The following is a 15,710-nucleotide window of genomic DNA, read 5'->3' as shown; positions in this document are numbered from 1 at the left end:
TGGAACCAGGATACTGTAATAGATGGACCATTGTTGTGATCCAGTATGGCTACTCTTGTGTTCTTATGTTGTTAATTACAGTACGGTGTTTCTAACCTAGGATCAGATGCACAAGCTTCAGGATCAGAGAACGTTGTTCTGTGTGCAGAAGGTGACGTGGGCTTGGTACTGTCTGCAGCTCTAGGGCTTCATGGCAGCAACTCTCAAAATAATTCTGTGGATGAGAACTCACATGAAATCTCTTCAGTATACTCTTGTTCTGCTGGTCCCCAAGTTCCAGCAGTTTGAGATCCAACTGCCTCTCAGCAGGAGTTTGAAGAAATGTCACTCCCCTGCCCATTACCCTCTGGACTCACTGGATTGGGTGGCACCACTGATGCAGGTCTGTGGGATTTTTGGGTGCCCACTGTCTAGGTCAAGTTGTACAGGGGTGTTGGCTTCCACAGGAAGCCTCCTGGAATATCAAGTATCTGGAGGCTAGAGCTATTTGCTTGACATGCCAGCATTTCTGCTGCTTTTACAAAGGAATGCGGTCAGGGTGCTGTTGAACAATGCAATGATGGTGGCATACATGAATAAGTGAGATGGTGCAGCAGTGGCACTGATGGTCTGCTGGATAGTCTCCTGGGCAAAATGCTATCTGGTAGCAATTTTGGCAGCCCACATAGTCCATTTGAACATTATTTAATTGCGCTTTCTCAGCAGGCACTCTAGATCCAGGGGAGTGGTTGTTGATTCCCTAAGCCTATTGGATCCTAGTGGAGAACTATGGACTTTGTTTGCTCCTCATGGCATCCATCCATCCATAATGTAAAGTGCCGATACATCTTCAGTTGCAGGAAGGAACAGGGTTTGGCATGAATTAATGACCTCCAGCCAGAGGTGACACCTATGTGTTCCACCATAGTCCTTGATTGGGCATTTCCTTTCCTTCAGAATGTGGTGAAGTAATCCATTTCTTGTGATCTTCGTAGCACTGGATTGAGTCTGCCAGCCATGCTGTGCAGACCTGATTTGATTGTTGTCAGGGTCCCCGATTTTGCTTTCAAGAAGGCTCAGACTTCTGCAGCAGGAACAAGTTTCATGGAGGATTCCAGTGGAGGAGTGGCCTAGTGGTTAGGGTGGTGGACTTTGGTCCTGGGGAACTCAGGAACTGAGTTCAATTCCCACTTCAGGCACAGGCAGCTCCTTGTGACTCTGGGCAAGTCACTTAACCCTCCATTGCCCCATGTAAGCCGCATTGAGCCTGCCATGAGTGGGAAAGCGCAGGGTACAAATATAAAAAAAAATAATAAAATAATAAAAATCCAGATCTCTTTTGGTTTATGGCCTGGCATCTGAAGTGGAGGAGTTACCAGCTTTCTGTCATCACAGCCTTGCTGTGGACATTTTGAAAACTGATGTGCAGAGTGGGGATCTATCATGTGTGGATCTGCCCTTATTTCCCTAGAAGTTCAAGTGGCAGCATGCTCTTGTTTTAGAAGTAGGATTGACAGACTCTTTGACATGTAGCTGGATATGAGTTGTTTTATTTGAGTAGTCGAGCAAATTTGGCTCCCACTGAACAGGGCTATACCCCTTGCGGTAAGTCTCTAAGCTGCCCTTTAATCCTTTGAAGCATATTTCACTCAAGATAGTATTTTTACTAACCATCTCTTCGACCAGAAGTGTGTGTGAATTGCAAGCCTTTTCTTTCAGGGATTCCTGTGTTTCTTTTACTACTGACTCCGTTTCTGTCAGGATGGTGCTTTTTTTTTTTCTTCCAAAGGTGGTGATCCTTTTTAATCTCACTTCTGGCATTCTCAGAAAGAAATTTGTAACTTCCTAGTACTGAAAGAGGGTCTTGCGTATTGTTTCATGTGCCACACAAAGGGGAATCAGCCTCAGTCTTTGATAGTCTACTGGATTAAGGAAGCAATAGAATCAGCTTCCCTCCTGAGTAAGGTGGTTCCAGCAGGCTTGAGTGCACCCTCGACTAGAGCTCACTCTACTTCCTGTGCAGTCATCCCAGAGGATATATGCAGAATGGCAACTCGGTGAAGTGGATCAGAGAGAATAGGTCCCATCCAGAAACAGAAGTACATCATTATGGTAAAATCAACTTGGTTCTCATTCCATTCCTATGTGAAACTTTATAAGCTTTTATGTCCAGGGCAGAGGAGAGGTTCCCTTTGGCAGAGTTGTGTTGCAGGGAGCCTTGTTTTCCTCACTCCTTGTATAATTAAGCTATGGAATGTCCCATCACTCTGGATGGGTCTAGCAGGACGTTGTGAAATTCACCCTTAACTGATAATTTCTTTTCCTTCAGTACTGCTAGATCAGTCCAAGACTGACTTTGGAAGACAGTGAAATGTTGGTGGGTTAGGCTTTTCTTTCCTGTTCATTATGTATTTCTTTCACTCCGGTTTACTAAGCAACGCTAGCGGCTGTCCATGTGCTAGTGCTGACATGGCCCATTCACTTTGAATGGGCCATGTTGGCAGTAGCGCATGGACAGCCGCTAGCGCTGCTTCATAAACACACCCCTTACTCTTCTGGGAATCGCAGAGGGTTCCCCAGTTGATGGTGGGTTCTACCAGTATATATATTCCTTTAGTTAATGCTTAGCTTTGGCATTAGCATACTAGATTATTCCTGGCTACTTCACCTGCTATACTGATGATATCATCGGAATCTTCAAGTATCTGCTTCCATCTGCTGATATGGGGAGATAACGTGTCAGCCTGAACTGGTCTAGCAGGACTCAAGCAAAGGAAATTATCAGGTAATGGTAAATTTCATCTTGTTAGAATGAATGGTGGGCGAGCACCATTGTAAGATATAGTTTCAGGCTGTAAAATTTCATTGTGAGTCTGGTTTGTTTTTCAGATACTCATTCACCTTGGACTTCTGACAAAGGAATCGGGATTCAAGATTGCTGAGAATGCCTTTAGTGGCGGCCCGCTGGGTGAACTGGTGCAGTGGAGTGATCTAATTACCTCTCTCTACTTACTGGGCCACGACATTAGGATTTCAGCTTCACTGGCTGAGCTCAAGGAGTAAGGCAGTTATTTTAAATTTTTAAAACTACAATGCAAAAGATACAATTGGAACTCCTTGACGTTCTTCTGTTAGCAGTAATTTGCTGAAGAAGAAAATGAGTGGTAATTCACTAAATAGCATATATTTTCAGAAAAGGATAATATGTTTTCATTGTACGTGTGAGCTCCTGAGAATTCATAAGTGAGAACATGGAAATTGATGCTGAGTAGCTTATTCTGCAGGTGGTGATTTCTTGATTCTGTTTACCATATCATCTTCTAAAATATATATTATTCATTAAAACCTTGCAAATAGGTTCAAATTACCGCAATTTTGGGAATTAATTGCTTTTTAAAAGGTTTGGTTCATATTTCAGTGAGCAAACATGTAATTTATTCTGATTGTGTTAGTCACACAGATTTTGAATTTCCATGGCATTTCTTCTCTATTTTCTCATCACACTGATGTGTACAGTATGTGTTTAAGCTGAAGAGCTGGATGTATTAACAATAAGGGATTTATAATATTCTTTTATTGAATTTGTATGCTCTCTATACATATATACACACACAGACGAACAAGAATTGAGTTTAAATGAAGTAAAACAAACCTAAATGTTGTATTTCATTTGTTTTATTATTAGCACAGATTAATAGATGAATTGTGGTCTCAGCTTTCATTGCTATGCTACTGATGATCAGATTTATTTTTCTCAATCTGAAGATTTTGCTGGTCTTAGGACTTTTAATAGATGTTTACTGGATACTTCAGTCCAGATAAGCGTTCAAGGTATGGCTGAATCCAAAGAAAATGGAAGTTCTCTAGATTAGTAAATCAGATTTTACTACTTTGGAAAACAGCTTATTTTAGATGGAGCAATTTTATCACTCACCCAAGCGGTGAAAAGCTTAGACGTATTTTAAGAAAAGGATGTAGGAGTCACAGACAATACGTTAAAATCTTCTGCCCAGTGTGCAGCAGTAGCCAAAAAAGCAAACAGTGTTAGAAATGATTAGGAATGGAATATAGAATAAATCAGAATATCATAATGTCTCTCTGGCACTCCATGGTGAAACTGCACCTTGAGTATTGTGTGCAATTCTAGTCACCGCATCTCGGAAAAGAACATAAGCGTTGCCATACTGGGACAAACTGAAGGTCCATCGAGCTCAGTATCCTGTTTCCAACAGCGACCAATCAAGGTTACAAGTACCTGGCAAGATCCCAAAACAGTACAATACGTTATCCTAGAAATAAGCAGAGAACTTAAGACTTACCTATTTGCAGATGCCTATCAGTAATTCTACCTTTTAGTGATAGGACAGAGCTGGCTTGTTGGTTGCTGAGCTATCCTATTGTTTTACCCCACCCCTCTTTACTATCATTATTGTAGTTCTACGCCTATTGCGTCACGTCCCTCATTTTATATTTTATTTCTTTTTTTCTCTCTTCCTTTTTCACTGTATTAGATTGTAAACCGCCCTGAATGCTTCTATAGGGCGGCGTAGCAAATATTAAATAAACTTAGAAACTCGGCTTGGACAAATTCCTGGAAGAAAAGTCCATAAACTGTCATTTATTATTTATAGATTTTAATATTACATTCATATAACAAACATAAATGCTTGGGCAATATCTGCATTACAAAAGAAAAGGAAAATAAAGTTAACCTAATAGGAAATTATCCATCAACTTTGCCCACAAATATTTAGATCCAGATACAAGGAAATACAAGAAAAAAGAATACATCATAATCAATGGAGCAGTGGAGAGCAACAAAAACTTGCAGCCAATTTGTACAGTATATTCTTAACTAGTGGAAGCAATCAAGGAGACATCTCTTTCACCTTCTTTAGAATTAATAAATTCCTGCAATTTCTTTGGGTCAAAGAAAACGTAATTAATTGAATTTAGTTCTTATTACCCTGGTTTTCAGTGATCTTTGCTTGTTCATCTCATTCAATGGCCAGTTTAAGGTCTCTGCAGTGTCTCCAAATAGGTTAGTTAAGATCCTTTGTGTAACCTTTTAAGGCCCTGCATGGGTTGAGTCCAGAGTATGTGGTAGCTAAGATTAAGCTTTATATTCAAAGTTTTCATCTCTGTTTACCTTCTTTCTTTCTTTCTTTGTAGCATTTGTATCCCACATTTTCCCACCTATTTACAGGCTCAATGTGGCTTACATTGTTCCGTAATGGCGATCGCCAATTCCTGAATGAGAAATACATAGTTATATTGCAGGTGACAGAGTGGATTAGGCATTCAAGTAAAGAGAATTAATTTTCATAATGAGAATAAAAAGGTAATTCATTAAAGTTCAATTCTGATAGAGTAACTTAAGCGGATTATAGGCTTGCTGACATTAAATTATCTTCCCAGGGCCATTTGCCACCCTAAAACAAAATTATTTGAAGTTTTTTAAACCTGCTGAAAACATTTTTTTTCTTCAAGCTTTTCCATAACTTTGTTATTCTGTGAATATTTGATTTTTATGCATCACTTTTTATGTTTGCTGTTTTATAAAATTAGCTATTAAGGGGATATTTTACAAATGGTTATCTTGTGATAATGCCATTACTTTATGTTATCTGCCTCAGGGTCCCATGGCAGATAATACACAAGAGCTGTTAATAAATGCCCCCCTTAATATTTCCTTTTTCATATATCAGAGGCTTTGTTAAGGTGAGTATTCACATTAAATCGACTACTTTACTTACTTTACCAACTTTTTTTTTTTCTCTTTGATTAGGATTATGAAGAAGGTTGTAGGGAACAGGTCTGGCTGCCCCACGCAAGGAGACAAAGTAGTAGAACTGATATACATTGACATTGTAGGACTCACCCAGTTCAAGAAAACACTTGGTCCTTCATGGGTTCATTATCAGTAAGTATTACTTGTGAACTTGTACATGTTTTTAACTAAAAGTTAATCTTATATGTTTGCATGACACACAGATACCTCCCTCAGAAGTGACCAAGACATTTTATTTTTAGAATGTCCTACACGTTCAACGCGCGCCCAAATGAGACTACCAACAGGCCAGCGTGCCCTCCTGGTGGTAATTTCAGATTTGGTGCGTGCCTATAACGCGTGGATTAATTATTTATTTCCTCTTACGCGCACTGGTTCTGGTGGTAATTGACACTTGGCACACACCAAATGGGCACCACGTGTGTAGCACATGAGCCTTTACCGCTAGATCAATGGGTGGCGTTAAGGGCTCAGGCCAGTTTTGGGCGTGCACCAGTTTCATTTTTACCACAGGCCCTTTTCCTGTCCCATTTAAAAAAAAAAAAAAAAAGCCCTCTTTTGTAGATGTGGTAAAAACTGGCCGGGCGCGCGCCCAATACACACTCCTACATTACTGCAGGCCACTTTTTACCACGGCGTTGTAAAAGGACCTCTTAGAGATTTAAATAAATGGGTTGAGGGGAGGATGATTAAGATGGTTCTTAACAATTTTAAAATATAACTACTTAACATGCAATCCCATATTTTAAGCAAGGTCTGTGATCATTTATATAGTGAGAACTGCTATCCTGTTTATACTGTATGATTTAATAAGGGATGTAATAAATTTGACCCCTGATGCATGCATTGTAGTCAGAAGGTGGCCGCTGTCAGGTTATTTGTGCCGTTTTGAGAATAAAGGATTGCATTTGCTTCTTGGTTAGCGATCTGTTTTTTTTTTTTGTTTGTTTGTTTGTTTTGTTTTTTATTGTTACTTTTTTGTTCTTTCACCTTTGCATTTTGGATCTTCCTTTCCTCCAGGATCTGCCTATATTTTGCACCATTCAGCTTTCCCTCCATCTTCAAGCCTTCTGTCACTGTTGCTGCAAAGCATTCCTGTAACATAGTGCTGCGGCCACCATTCTTGATTATAGGAATGATGTTTGCAGAGTGATATGGTGGTTATTTTACACCATAGTTCTACTTAAAACCACCTCCCAGGTGGGTGCATTGCCCCGCGTGTGCCCAATTTGTGTGTGAAGCTTAATTGAATAACAAGCCAATTAATGCTGATTGGCATCCTAACAAGCAATTATTAGTTGGGCTTAATTAGCAGTTACATGCGTAAATGTAGGTGCCGGATCCCTCTAAAATGTTATGCTCGAGTCCAAAAAGGGGGAGTGGAAATGGGAAGGTCCTGGGCAGATCAGGGGGTGTTCCAGAATTTACGTGCTTAGTTATAGCAAATGGGGGATACGCACTTAACTTAGGCACAAGGGTTTACACCACATTTCTATGCACCTAATTGTAAGCGTGGTTTACAGAATAGCACTGAGCGTTAAACAATCAGCATTTTTTCCAGTATGTCGTACTCCTCTAGGTAACCTTTCTCAGCACTTTCCTTAGCTCGTGGCAGTTGACATTGGAGGGACAGCCTGCTCATCCCCCTTTTGGGTCCCTCCTTGTGGGGTCTGTCAGGGATCACCTATTCTCCTTTGCTTTACTGTTTTTTAATGACCTCATTGATTACGGTTATGCTGGGATTAGGTGAGTGAATGTTTTCATATGCAGATGATATTTTTATGATCTCTATAAATGAGAACTTTGTTAATGGGAAAGTTGTTGTCTGCTATTGATAAGATTAAAAGCTGGTCTGTACAATATCATTTAAAACTGAATGTTATTAATCAGAGTTCTATACTGGATCAGATTATATTGTTGGATGGGTCAGTGGATAAGAAGTCCAGAGTCTTATGGGTGCTTTAAGACTTTTCTTTAATAATGGAACCTCAGACTAATGCTGTAGTTAAAAATAAATCTATGTTTAAATTGAGTCCAGTACTTCACTTAACATATTTATGCCTCTCGAATCTGCCCCCGACCCCCTCCTCTCCCCATGTGATCTATCCAGGCTAGGATCGACTACTGCATTAAAATCTCCTCCTACCAGCAGGGGCATTCCATCAAACCTTGTTAAATGTTGTAGGAGTTTTTTGTAAAAAACCTTATGTGTTGGTGGCCTAGTGGTTAGGGTGGTGGACTTTGGTCCTGGGGAACTGAGGAACTGAGTTCGATTCCCGGCACAGGCAGCTCCTTGTGACTCTGGGCAAGTCACTTAACCCTCCATTGCCCGCCGCATTGAGCCTGCCATGAGTGGGAAAGTGCGGGGTACAAATGTAACAAAAAAAAAAAAGAAATTGCATTTAATTTGATCTTTATTTTTTCCTCAACATCTCAGTGTAGTATTGGTTCAAGCTGTTGTTTTGTCATCTTTGGACGATTGTAATTTAATGTATCTAGGTATTTCGCAGAAATTATTGAAGAAGCTAAGATTGATTCAGAACACATCTGCCAGGCTGATTTGTAGGAAAAGTAGATTTGAACATGTGACCTTGTTGTTTGCTGGTCTTCATTGGCTCCCTAAAGAATCACAAATTGTTTTTAAACTTTGTTGTTTTGGTTTCTAAAACAATGTATGATGATGCTTGGGATGATTTTCTTTTATTATGGTCTTTGTCAGGTACTTCTTTTAAAGGTCAAAGAGTGGATCGTCTTTGAAAGCTGTAAAAAGTAGATCGCTATATAGTCAATCTTTAAGTTTCCATGCCATTAGAACTTGGAACTTTCTTCCACAGGATGTTGTTCTTCCTTTTACCTGTCCCATGTTTTAATGAATGTAGGAGATTGATTTGTATAGTTACATATATGTTATACTTTTTCTTTTGGTTCCATATATGACTCTGTTGTGCTTGGGTCTTTTTGTTACCTGCCTTGTACCTTTTTTAAGGAATTTGGTGGGATACAAGCCTCTAGTTATAGTATCTCTCTATATAAAACGCACCTCCAACGTTCCATTGAAGCCTCACTTTCCCAAAGGTCGAAAGTGAGGCGGCTGAGACCACTTTTTTGCTCCATGAGTGTCTGCCCCGCCCACACGTCAAACGTGATGACGCAGAGGGCGGAGCAATGACACTCATGCAGTAAAAGCGCTCAATGACGCGCCGCCCCACCTCCAAAGCTGCAGAATGCAGGAGGTGCAACCCCCCCACAAGCCACCCACCGTCGCGTTGCTTTGCCGGCGGGGGACACGAAACCCCGCCAGCACAAGTCCTGTCTGCTGACCACGGCGTGATCTTCGGCGTTGCAAGCCTCTGCAGGCAGGGCTTCTGTGCGTCTGACGTCCTGCATGTGCAGGACGTCAGACGCACACAACCCCGCCCTGCACAGGCTAGCAACGCCGAAGATCGCTGGAGTCAGTCAGACTCAGACAACACAGGACTTAAACTACGCGATGGTGGGTGCGATGGCGATGATGGGTGGGAGGCCGGCGGCCGGGTGCATCGCGGTGGGTGGGATGGCGGCGGCGGGGGGGGGGGGGGTGCATCGCGCGGAGGAGGCGCTAAGCAGGATCTCCCCCCCCCCCCCCCCCCCAAAAAAAAAAAAAAAAACAGAACTATATGGCAGCCCATGGAGGGATGAGGGTTGGGTCTGGCTGGCTGGAGGGAAAGGCATAGGAAGGGCAGGAGCTTTTGGGGGTGGCAGGAGGGGATCAGGGGATTTTTAAGAGAATCAGAGTTATGCAATTTTGAGCTGTCCTAATTTAACCCAGTGACCAATGTGGGTGGTCAGTGCTGAATATCATTGGCACTCGCATAAACCACAGTGCCTGCCCAGTACTGTCCACAGCGCCCCCACCTCCCCAAAAGTCTCTTAAGCAAAAGTTCAGACACAAGGAAGGGGAGGATGAGGGCCGGAAGAGGTCCAGAGACCACAGATGGAGGCAGGGGAGGGGGTCCTCACAGCACAGACGAAGGGGGATGGGGGATCCACAGCCCTGACAGGAGGGCAGCAGGGAGACATAAGAGGAGGAGGGGGGGAACACTGACCAGACAGATGAGGGATCCTGCGACAACACAGTGGCACAGGCAGATGGAGGGGGTTCTCTCACTCTGTGTCTCTCTCACTCTCAAACACTGTCTACAACACACGCTATGTCTCACACTGGATCACATTCACTATGTGTCACACAGTCACTCTCAAACACTCTCTCACTCTCATACACTCTCGCTGTGGCTCACATATCCACTCAAAACACACTGTCAATCTCACACACAAACACTCTCTAACAGACACACTTGCAGCCACACACATTCAATCTGTCTCTCTCACATAGTCACTCTCACACAAAGTCTCTCAAACATACACACTCCGAGGAAAACCTTGCTAGCGCCCGTTTCATTTCTGTCAGAAACGGGCCTTTTTTACTAGTAATATAATAATTACCTGTTTAAATTAAGATATGAAGGTCAAATTGGAGGTCAAAATTTTAGGTGCACGTCTTTCATCCTCTCTCATTCTAGATACTCATATTAACCAGGTAGTGAGAGAGGAATAGGTTAAACTGAAAAGGCCTTAATTGTCACAATCTTAATAGTTAAACATCATCTTAAAAATAAATTCCCATGTCCTCATTGGACCTTATTGTGCCTTCAAATGCAAGCACAATAAGGTAGCACGTCTTGTCCACTGGAAACTCTGTAAAAATAATATTGCTGTACCAAAAAAGCATTGGGATCATGACCCAGGGAGAATTACAGAATGTGAAGAGGTTATGATCACCTGGGATTTTCAATTCCAACTAATAAAAAGCTGAACGCAAGACCCCCCCCCCCCCCCCCCCCAAAAAAAAAAAAAGCGGACATCATTGTAAAGAAGTAAAATACCAAATCAGCATTGATTTATAGAGGTGTCGCTACCAAGCAATTACTCTGTGAATCAAGTGGAGGGGGAGAAGATCCTTAAATACTAAGAAATACAGAGAGCAAGAAAATGTGTGCACATATAATTTTTGCAACATCTGTACATGTGCAAAGAGTTTTGGTTTTTTTCTCGGACCTGTGATCTGAACCATTACCACTTTTAGTCTGTCTTATAAAGTTAAGGGTTCTTTTACAGAAGCTATTATAGAAACAGGCATTAAATCCTCACATACACTACTGCAGAATGAGCTAACCCTTCTATACCATCTCATGCCTGGTGTTCATTCAAGTTTTTTTGTACTTGCCTTTATCATCTACTTACTATTCTTCAGTACCATTGCTTTTTTTTTTTTGTTACATTTGTACCCCACGCTTTCCCACTCATGGCAGGCTCAATGCGGCTTACATGGGGCAATGGAGGGTTAAGTGACTTGCCCAGAGTCACAAGGAGCTGCCTGTGCCTGAAGTGGGAATCGAACTCAGTTCCTCATATGCTATGATGCTGGTGTCTGATGTGGGTTTTCCTTTTCCGCATCTTTCGCCCAGAAAACTACATGCAGACATCACACTAACCACGCGTTTCCATCTTCACTAACTTTCTGCTTTGTTTCCTTAGTCATAATTGAAATAACTACCAAAGCTACTAAGTGATTTGTATATGTGCACAATGGGAACAATTTTATAAGTTGGCGGCCCAGTAGTGGATGCCAAGTGTCAATTCTATAAATCATACTTAAGCCATTACAGAATGCTTGCATAAAGCTGTATTGGCATTCTGAATTGGCACGACCACTTACACCAGGTCAATGGCGCATGTGAGTTGGCACACTGAACTGCGCCATGCAATGTGCGCAACGGATTGTATTCTGTAAGATGCATGCGTGGCTTGGTAACAGACTCATGGCCTGCCTGTGCTGTGTGTACACCTTAGCAGTTATGCATTACCATAAAAAATAGCAGATAAGGTGCCACTTATGCACGTGTCTAATTACAGAATTTCATGAATGTGTTTGCTCTTTAATATTTACAGAATTAATGGAAGTGATTTGAATTCTAAACTCTTTGCTGGTACAACAATATTTGTACATAAGGAAATATAAAAGATTAACATATTGAGCTATTTTTTTGTTCTGTTACTTAAAGCTACTTTTTCACCTGGCCAGGAAGTTTATTTTAGAATAAAAAATAAGTGTCATCGTTTTTTATTTGTTTAGGTGCATGCTACGAGTGCTGGATTCATTTGGTACTGAACCAGAGTTCAACCATGCCCATTATGCACAGTCTAAAGGTCATAAAACTCCATGGGGAAAATGGAACCTCAACCCTCAGCAGTTTTACACAATGTTTCGTAAGTAGCCCACTTTCATGAATACACATTTTTCATAAGTATGCACAAAAAAGAGTTCTTTTCTTGTGAAATATCTCTGAGGAATTTAAATCTGGTTCACGAGGCCTTGGCCTTGCAGTCATTTGAGCTTCCAGTGAAAAAGGGCCTCACTGTGCCTGGTTTGGCAGGATTACATTTTAAAATAATGTATGTGATTCATAACTGTGTTACTTCCAAATAAATCTGCATGTCTGAGTCATGTTACCTGGGTAAATAGTGAACTTGAACAGAACTTGGTGTCAGTAAGTGTATGTTCTTTTTCATGTTCCAGAGAAAAGTAGCAGTGTTAGTGTCTTTTTGATACGAGTCTGTAGGAATCTGATTACCTGCTGAAGCTGTTTTTTAAGCTCATTTCAATTAAGAAAATGTTTTTTTATTAGCGTGCACAGTTTTTCTTGAAGTGAGGGTGGGGTAGTCTAGCCTAACTCTCAGTAGTTACTTTTTAGCCCATTTAGAGCCAAATGTGTTTAGTTAAGACCAATATGAATTATTTTGAAGATTAAACTATTGGCTTTAGTAACTGGATCCCAAATTGTATGATGCACATTGTAGTCCTTGTCCAGTTTGCTTTGCTCTGAATCCACCTTACTTTTAAGTGTTGACCTTGTAGTTCTGTGCTTCTGTATAATTCACCTTATTGCTTTTAAACCTTGGAACATTCAGCTTCTGAACTCTGTGCATTGATGTTAATGTAATGTGCCAAGTCATTTTCTGCTACTACTAGCCGTTGAGCCTGTTAAAACGGGCTAGTATGGGGTTTTTCCAAGGCCCCCTCGCTGCTGCAAGGCCCCCCCCCCCCCCCGAGGTCGCCGCTACCGGTCTGGTCCCCCCCCCCCCAGAGTCGCCGCCACCCCTCCACCCGGCCCGGGCCCTCTCTTCGGTATTGAACTTACGTCACCGAAACGCAGATCAGTAGAGCACCCTTCGGCCTTCCTTCCCTGCCTGTGTCCCACCCTCGTGTGACGTAATGTCGGCGAGGGCGGGACACAGGCAGGGAAGGAAGGCCGACAGGAGCTCAGCTGATCTGCCTGCTGCGTGTCGGCGATGTAAGTTCAATACCGAAGAGAGTGCTCGGGCCGGGTGGATGGGGGGCGGCGGCGGTGACTCCAGGTGGGGGGGGGGGAGCGGTAGCGGCGACCTCGGGGGGGGAGCATTAGCGACGGCGGTTCCCTCCCTCCCCTTCGCGCAGTTTCCTTCTTTGTCCCGCCCCTGTCATCACGTATTGACGCGGGGGCAGGACAGAGAGGGAAGTCTCTACTGCACATTTGCGGGTGAGTATGGTCACTCGCCATTTATATGTTTGATGAAAGAGTTAAAAGATGCTCAGCTCTTAGTAACTCATCTGGAATTGAGCTATAAACAGTACATTCCACTCTATTAATTTAAAAATACTTTTGTTCTGTTTGATTTTTAATTTTGTTTCGCTTGTTTTTCTAGAGTTAAATAGTAGCAAGAGCTCAGCTCAGTTTCCGATTCATTTTTGTGTTGGTCCTGGGTATTGGCCTGGAAATGGTACCTTTCCATTATTCCATTTTTCTGTTGGTATGGTTTCTGAACTAGAAGCTTCCAACACTTGATTTTTAAATTTTATTTTATTTTTTAAAATTTGTACTTTTATTAGTTCTTAAGATGACATCTTTTAATATTATGTGATGTATGATTCAGCTGTTCAGTTGTTATGAAATCCTGGCTTTTACAGATTTGTTTTCAAATGAAACATGTAGGAAAAAAAGATGTTTAAAAATAAATCTTGACAGTGGACTTGAAAGACAAAACTGAGCACCTGATGATTTAAGTGAATGTGAATGTGGAAGTATCAGCCAGACATTTTGAAATGCTTTTTATTCAGCATCTAAAAATAGCTTTTTTATGTCTATAGTGAAATCCACAGTATATTTGGTAACAGGCAGTACTTGAAGTTCACCAACAGAAAGTGATTTTACAATATCAATGTCTCAGGTAACATCTAATCGCAAATAACACAAACCAGGACTAATAGCCACCAACTCAATAAAAGTACTTATAATAGTTCACACCAGTATCATATGAAGAAATATATATATACTAGTAAAAAAAAGCCTGTTTCTCATTGAAATGAAATGGGCGCTAGCAAGGTAATGACCTTCTGCCATTTAATGTTTTTAAGGGTTGTCCACTTGCCTCCTCCTTTGATGTCTGTACCTTGGAGTTCATTTTCAGAGAGTGGAAGAGAGAGATACACGTGGAGGGGCATAATCGAATGGCGCCGGCCATCTATATGGCCTGTGCCGCAAAGAGCGGTCCCGAACCGTATTATCGAAAAAGATGGCCGGCCATCTTTCATTTCAATAATACGGTTGGGGCCGGCCAAATGTCAGAGATGGCCGGGTTTGAGATGGCCGGCATCGGTTTTCGCCGATAATAGAAACCGATGCCAGCCATCTCAAACCCGGCCAAAGCCAAGGCATTTGGTTGTGGGAGGGGCCAGCATTCGTAGTGTACTGTCCGTACCTTGGAGTTCAACTTTCTTGAAAGTGAGAGTCCTGTCAGGCAGTTTGTGTGCTTCCCGCCACCGTGGTCCTCTGTTCTCTGGTCGTGGCGTTACTATGCAGCCTTCCCTTCCCTCCGAGGGCGGGGCAGTGATAGCGAGTGCAATTGCCTGTGGTTGGTCCCTTCTCCTTCTGACGTCACGTTACCATGCAGCCTTCCCTGCCCTCGGAGAGCGGGGCACTGACAGCGATTGCGATTGCCTGTGGTTGGTCCCTTCTCCTTCTGACGTCGCGTTTCTTTCCCTGGCAACTATACAGAGTTCCTTTGAGGGCGGGGTGATTATGAACCCTACGAACACTACACGGCTTCACTGCCACGGAGTCAGCTTCAGAACGTTGGAGGTGCAAATTATTATATTAGATTTTTTTGTATGTAGAGTACCCTCAGATATTTTCCACTATTACTGCAGTCAATAATGCTACTACAGAGTGGCATAGCATTTGCTTTGTCTTGTTGATTGCTGGAGGAAGAAAAGAATTACGCAGCTTTAACCCTTATCCCTGAGGAAAGTGATTGAAACCCGCGGAGTCGGGCGGTTTCAGGGGAAGGTGACTGATGAACTTTTCAGCGAGGCAAGATAAGTGCACAGTTTTCACCAAGTATATATTTTTAAGCAAGAAGTGATTTTATAGCACAAAGGTGAGTGGGAAGCATGAAAAAATGAGCGAGTGTTGCTCCCTAAAAAATTCTGTTAGAGTTACCCGATGAAAGAAATGCTATGCCACTCTAGCAGCATTATTGACTGCAGTAATAGTGGAAAATATCTGAGGGTACTCTACATACAAAAAAATATATATATATTTCTTCATATGATACTAGTACTTGAAGTTCAGCAGCAGTACTTTTTTTTTTTTTTTGTAAATATATGAATTGGTTAAATATCATATGATTATCATTGTGAAGCTGTTACAGTAGCATTACACTGTTGGTTAACTTGAGTTGTGTGGTTCCATTTCAAATGCCCTCTGCCTGCTTTCCCCAGAAAAACTTTTCCCATCCCCCTTACAGAAAACTAATGATACCAGTTTGTTAGAGCTGCTGCTGGGGCCTTGAAGATATTTGAAAT

The 15,710-nt window shown here is 42.0% G+C and overlaps 1 protein-coding gene across 2 annotated transcripts in view; it reads left to right on the top strand.

The window, feature by feature from the left end:
• Positions 1-15,710, top strand: part of MGAT5 (alpha-1,6-mannosylglycoprotein 6-beta-N-acetylglucosaminyltransferase) — a 268,355-nt gene that overhangs the window by 155,550 nt on the left and 97,095 nt on the right. For both annotated transcript variants that reach the window (XM_030209337.1, XM_030209338.1), the window contains exons 8-10: positions 2,869-3,038; positions 5,768-5,902; positions 11,943-12,076. In XM_030209337.1, the coding sequence (XP_030065197.1) occupies positions 2,869-3,038; positions 5,768-5,902; positions 11,943-12,076 (439 nt within the window). The remainder of the gene's footprint in view (positions 1-2,868; positions 3,039-5,767; positions 5,903-11,942; positions 12,077-15,710) is intronic.

Source organism: Microcaecilia unicolor, chromosome 7, assembly GCF_901765095.1.
Source record: "Microcaecilia unicolor chromosome 7, aMicUni1.1, whole genome shotgun sequence".
NCBI lineage: Eukaryota > Metazoa > Chordata > Amphibia > Gymnophiona > Siphonopidae > Microcaecilia > Microcaecilia unicolor.
This window is presented reverse-complemented; position numbering and strand designations above follow the sequence as displayed.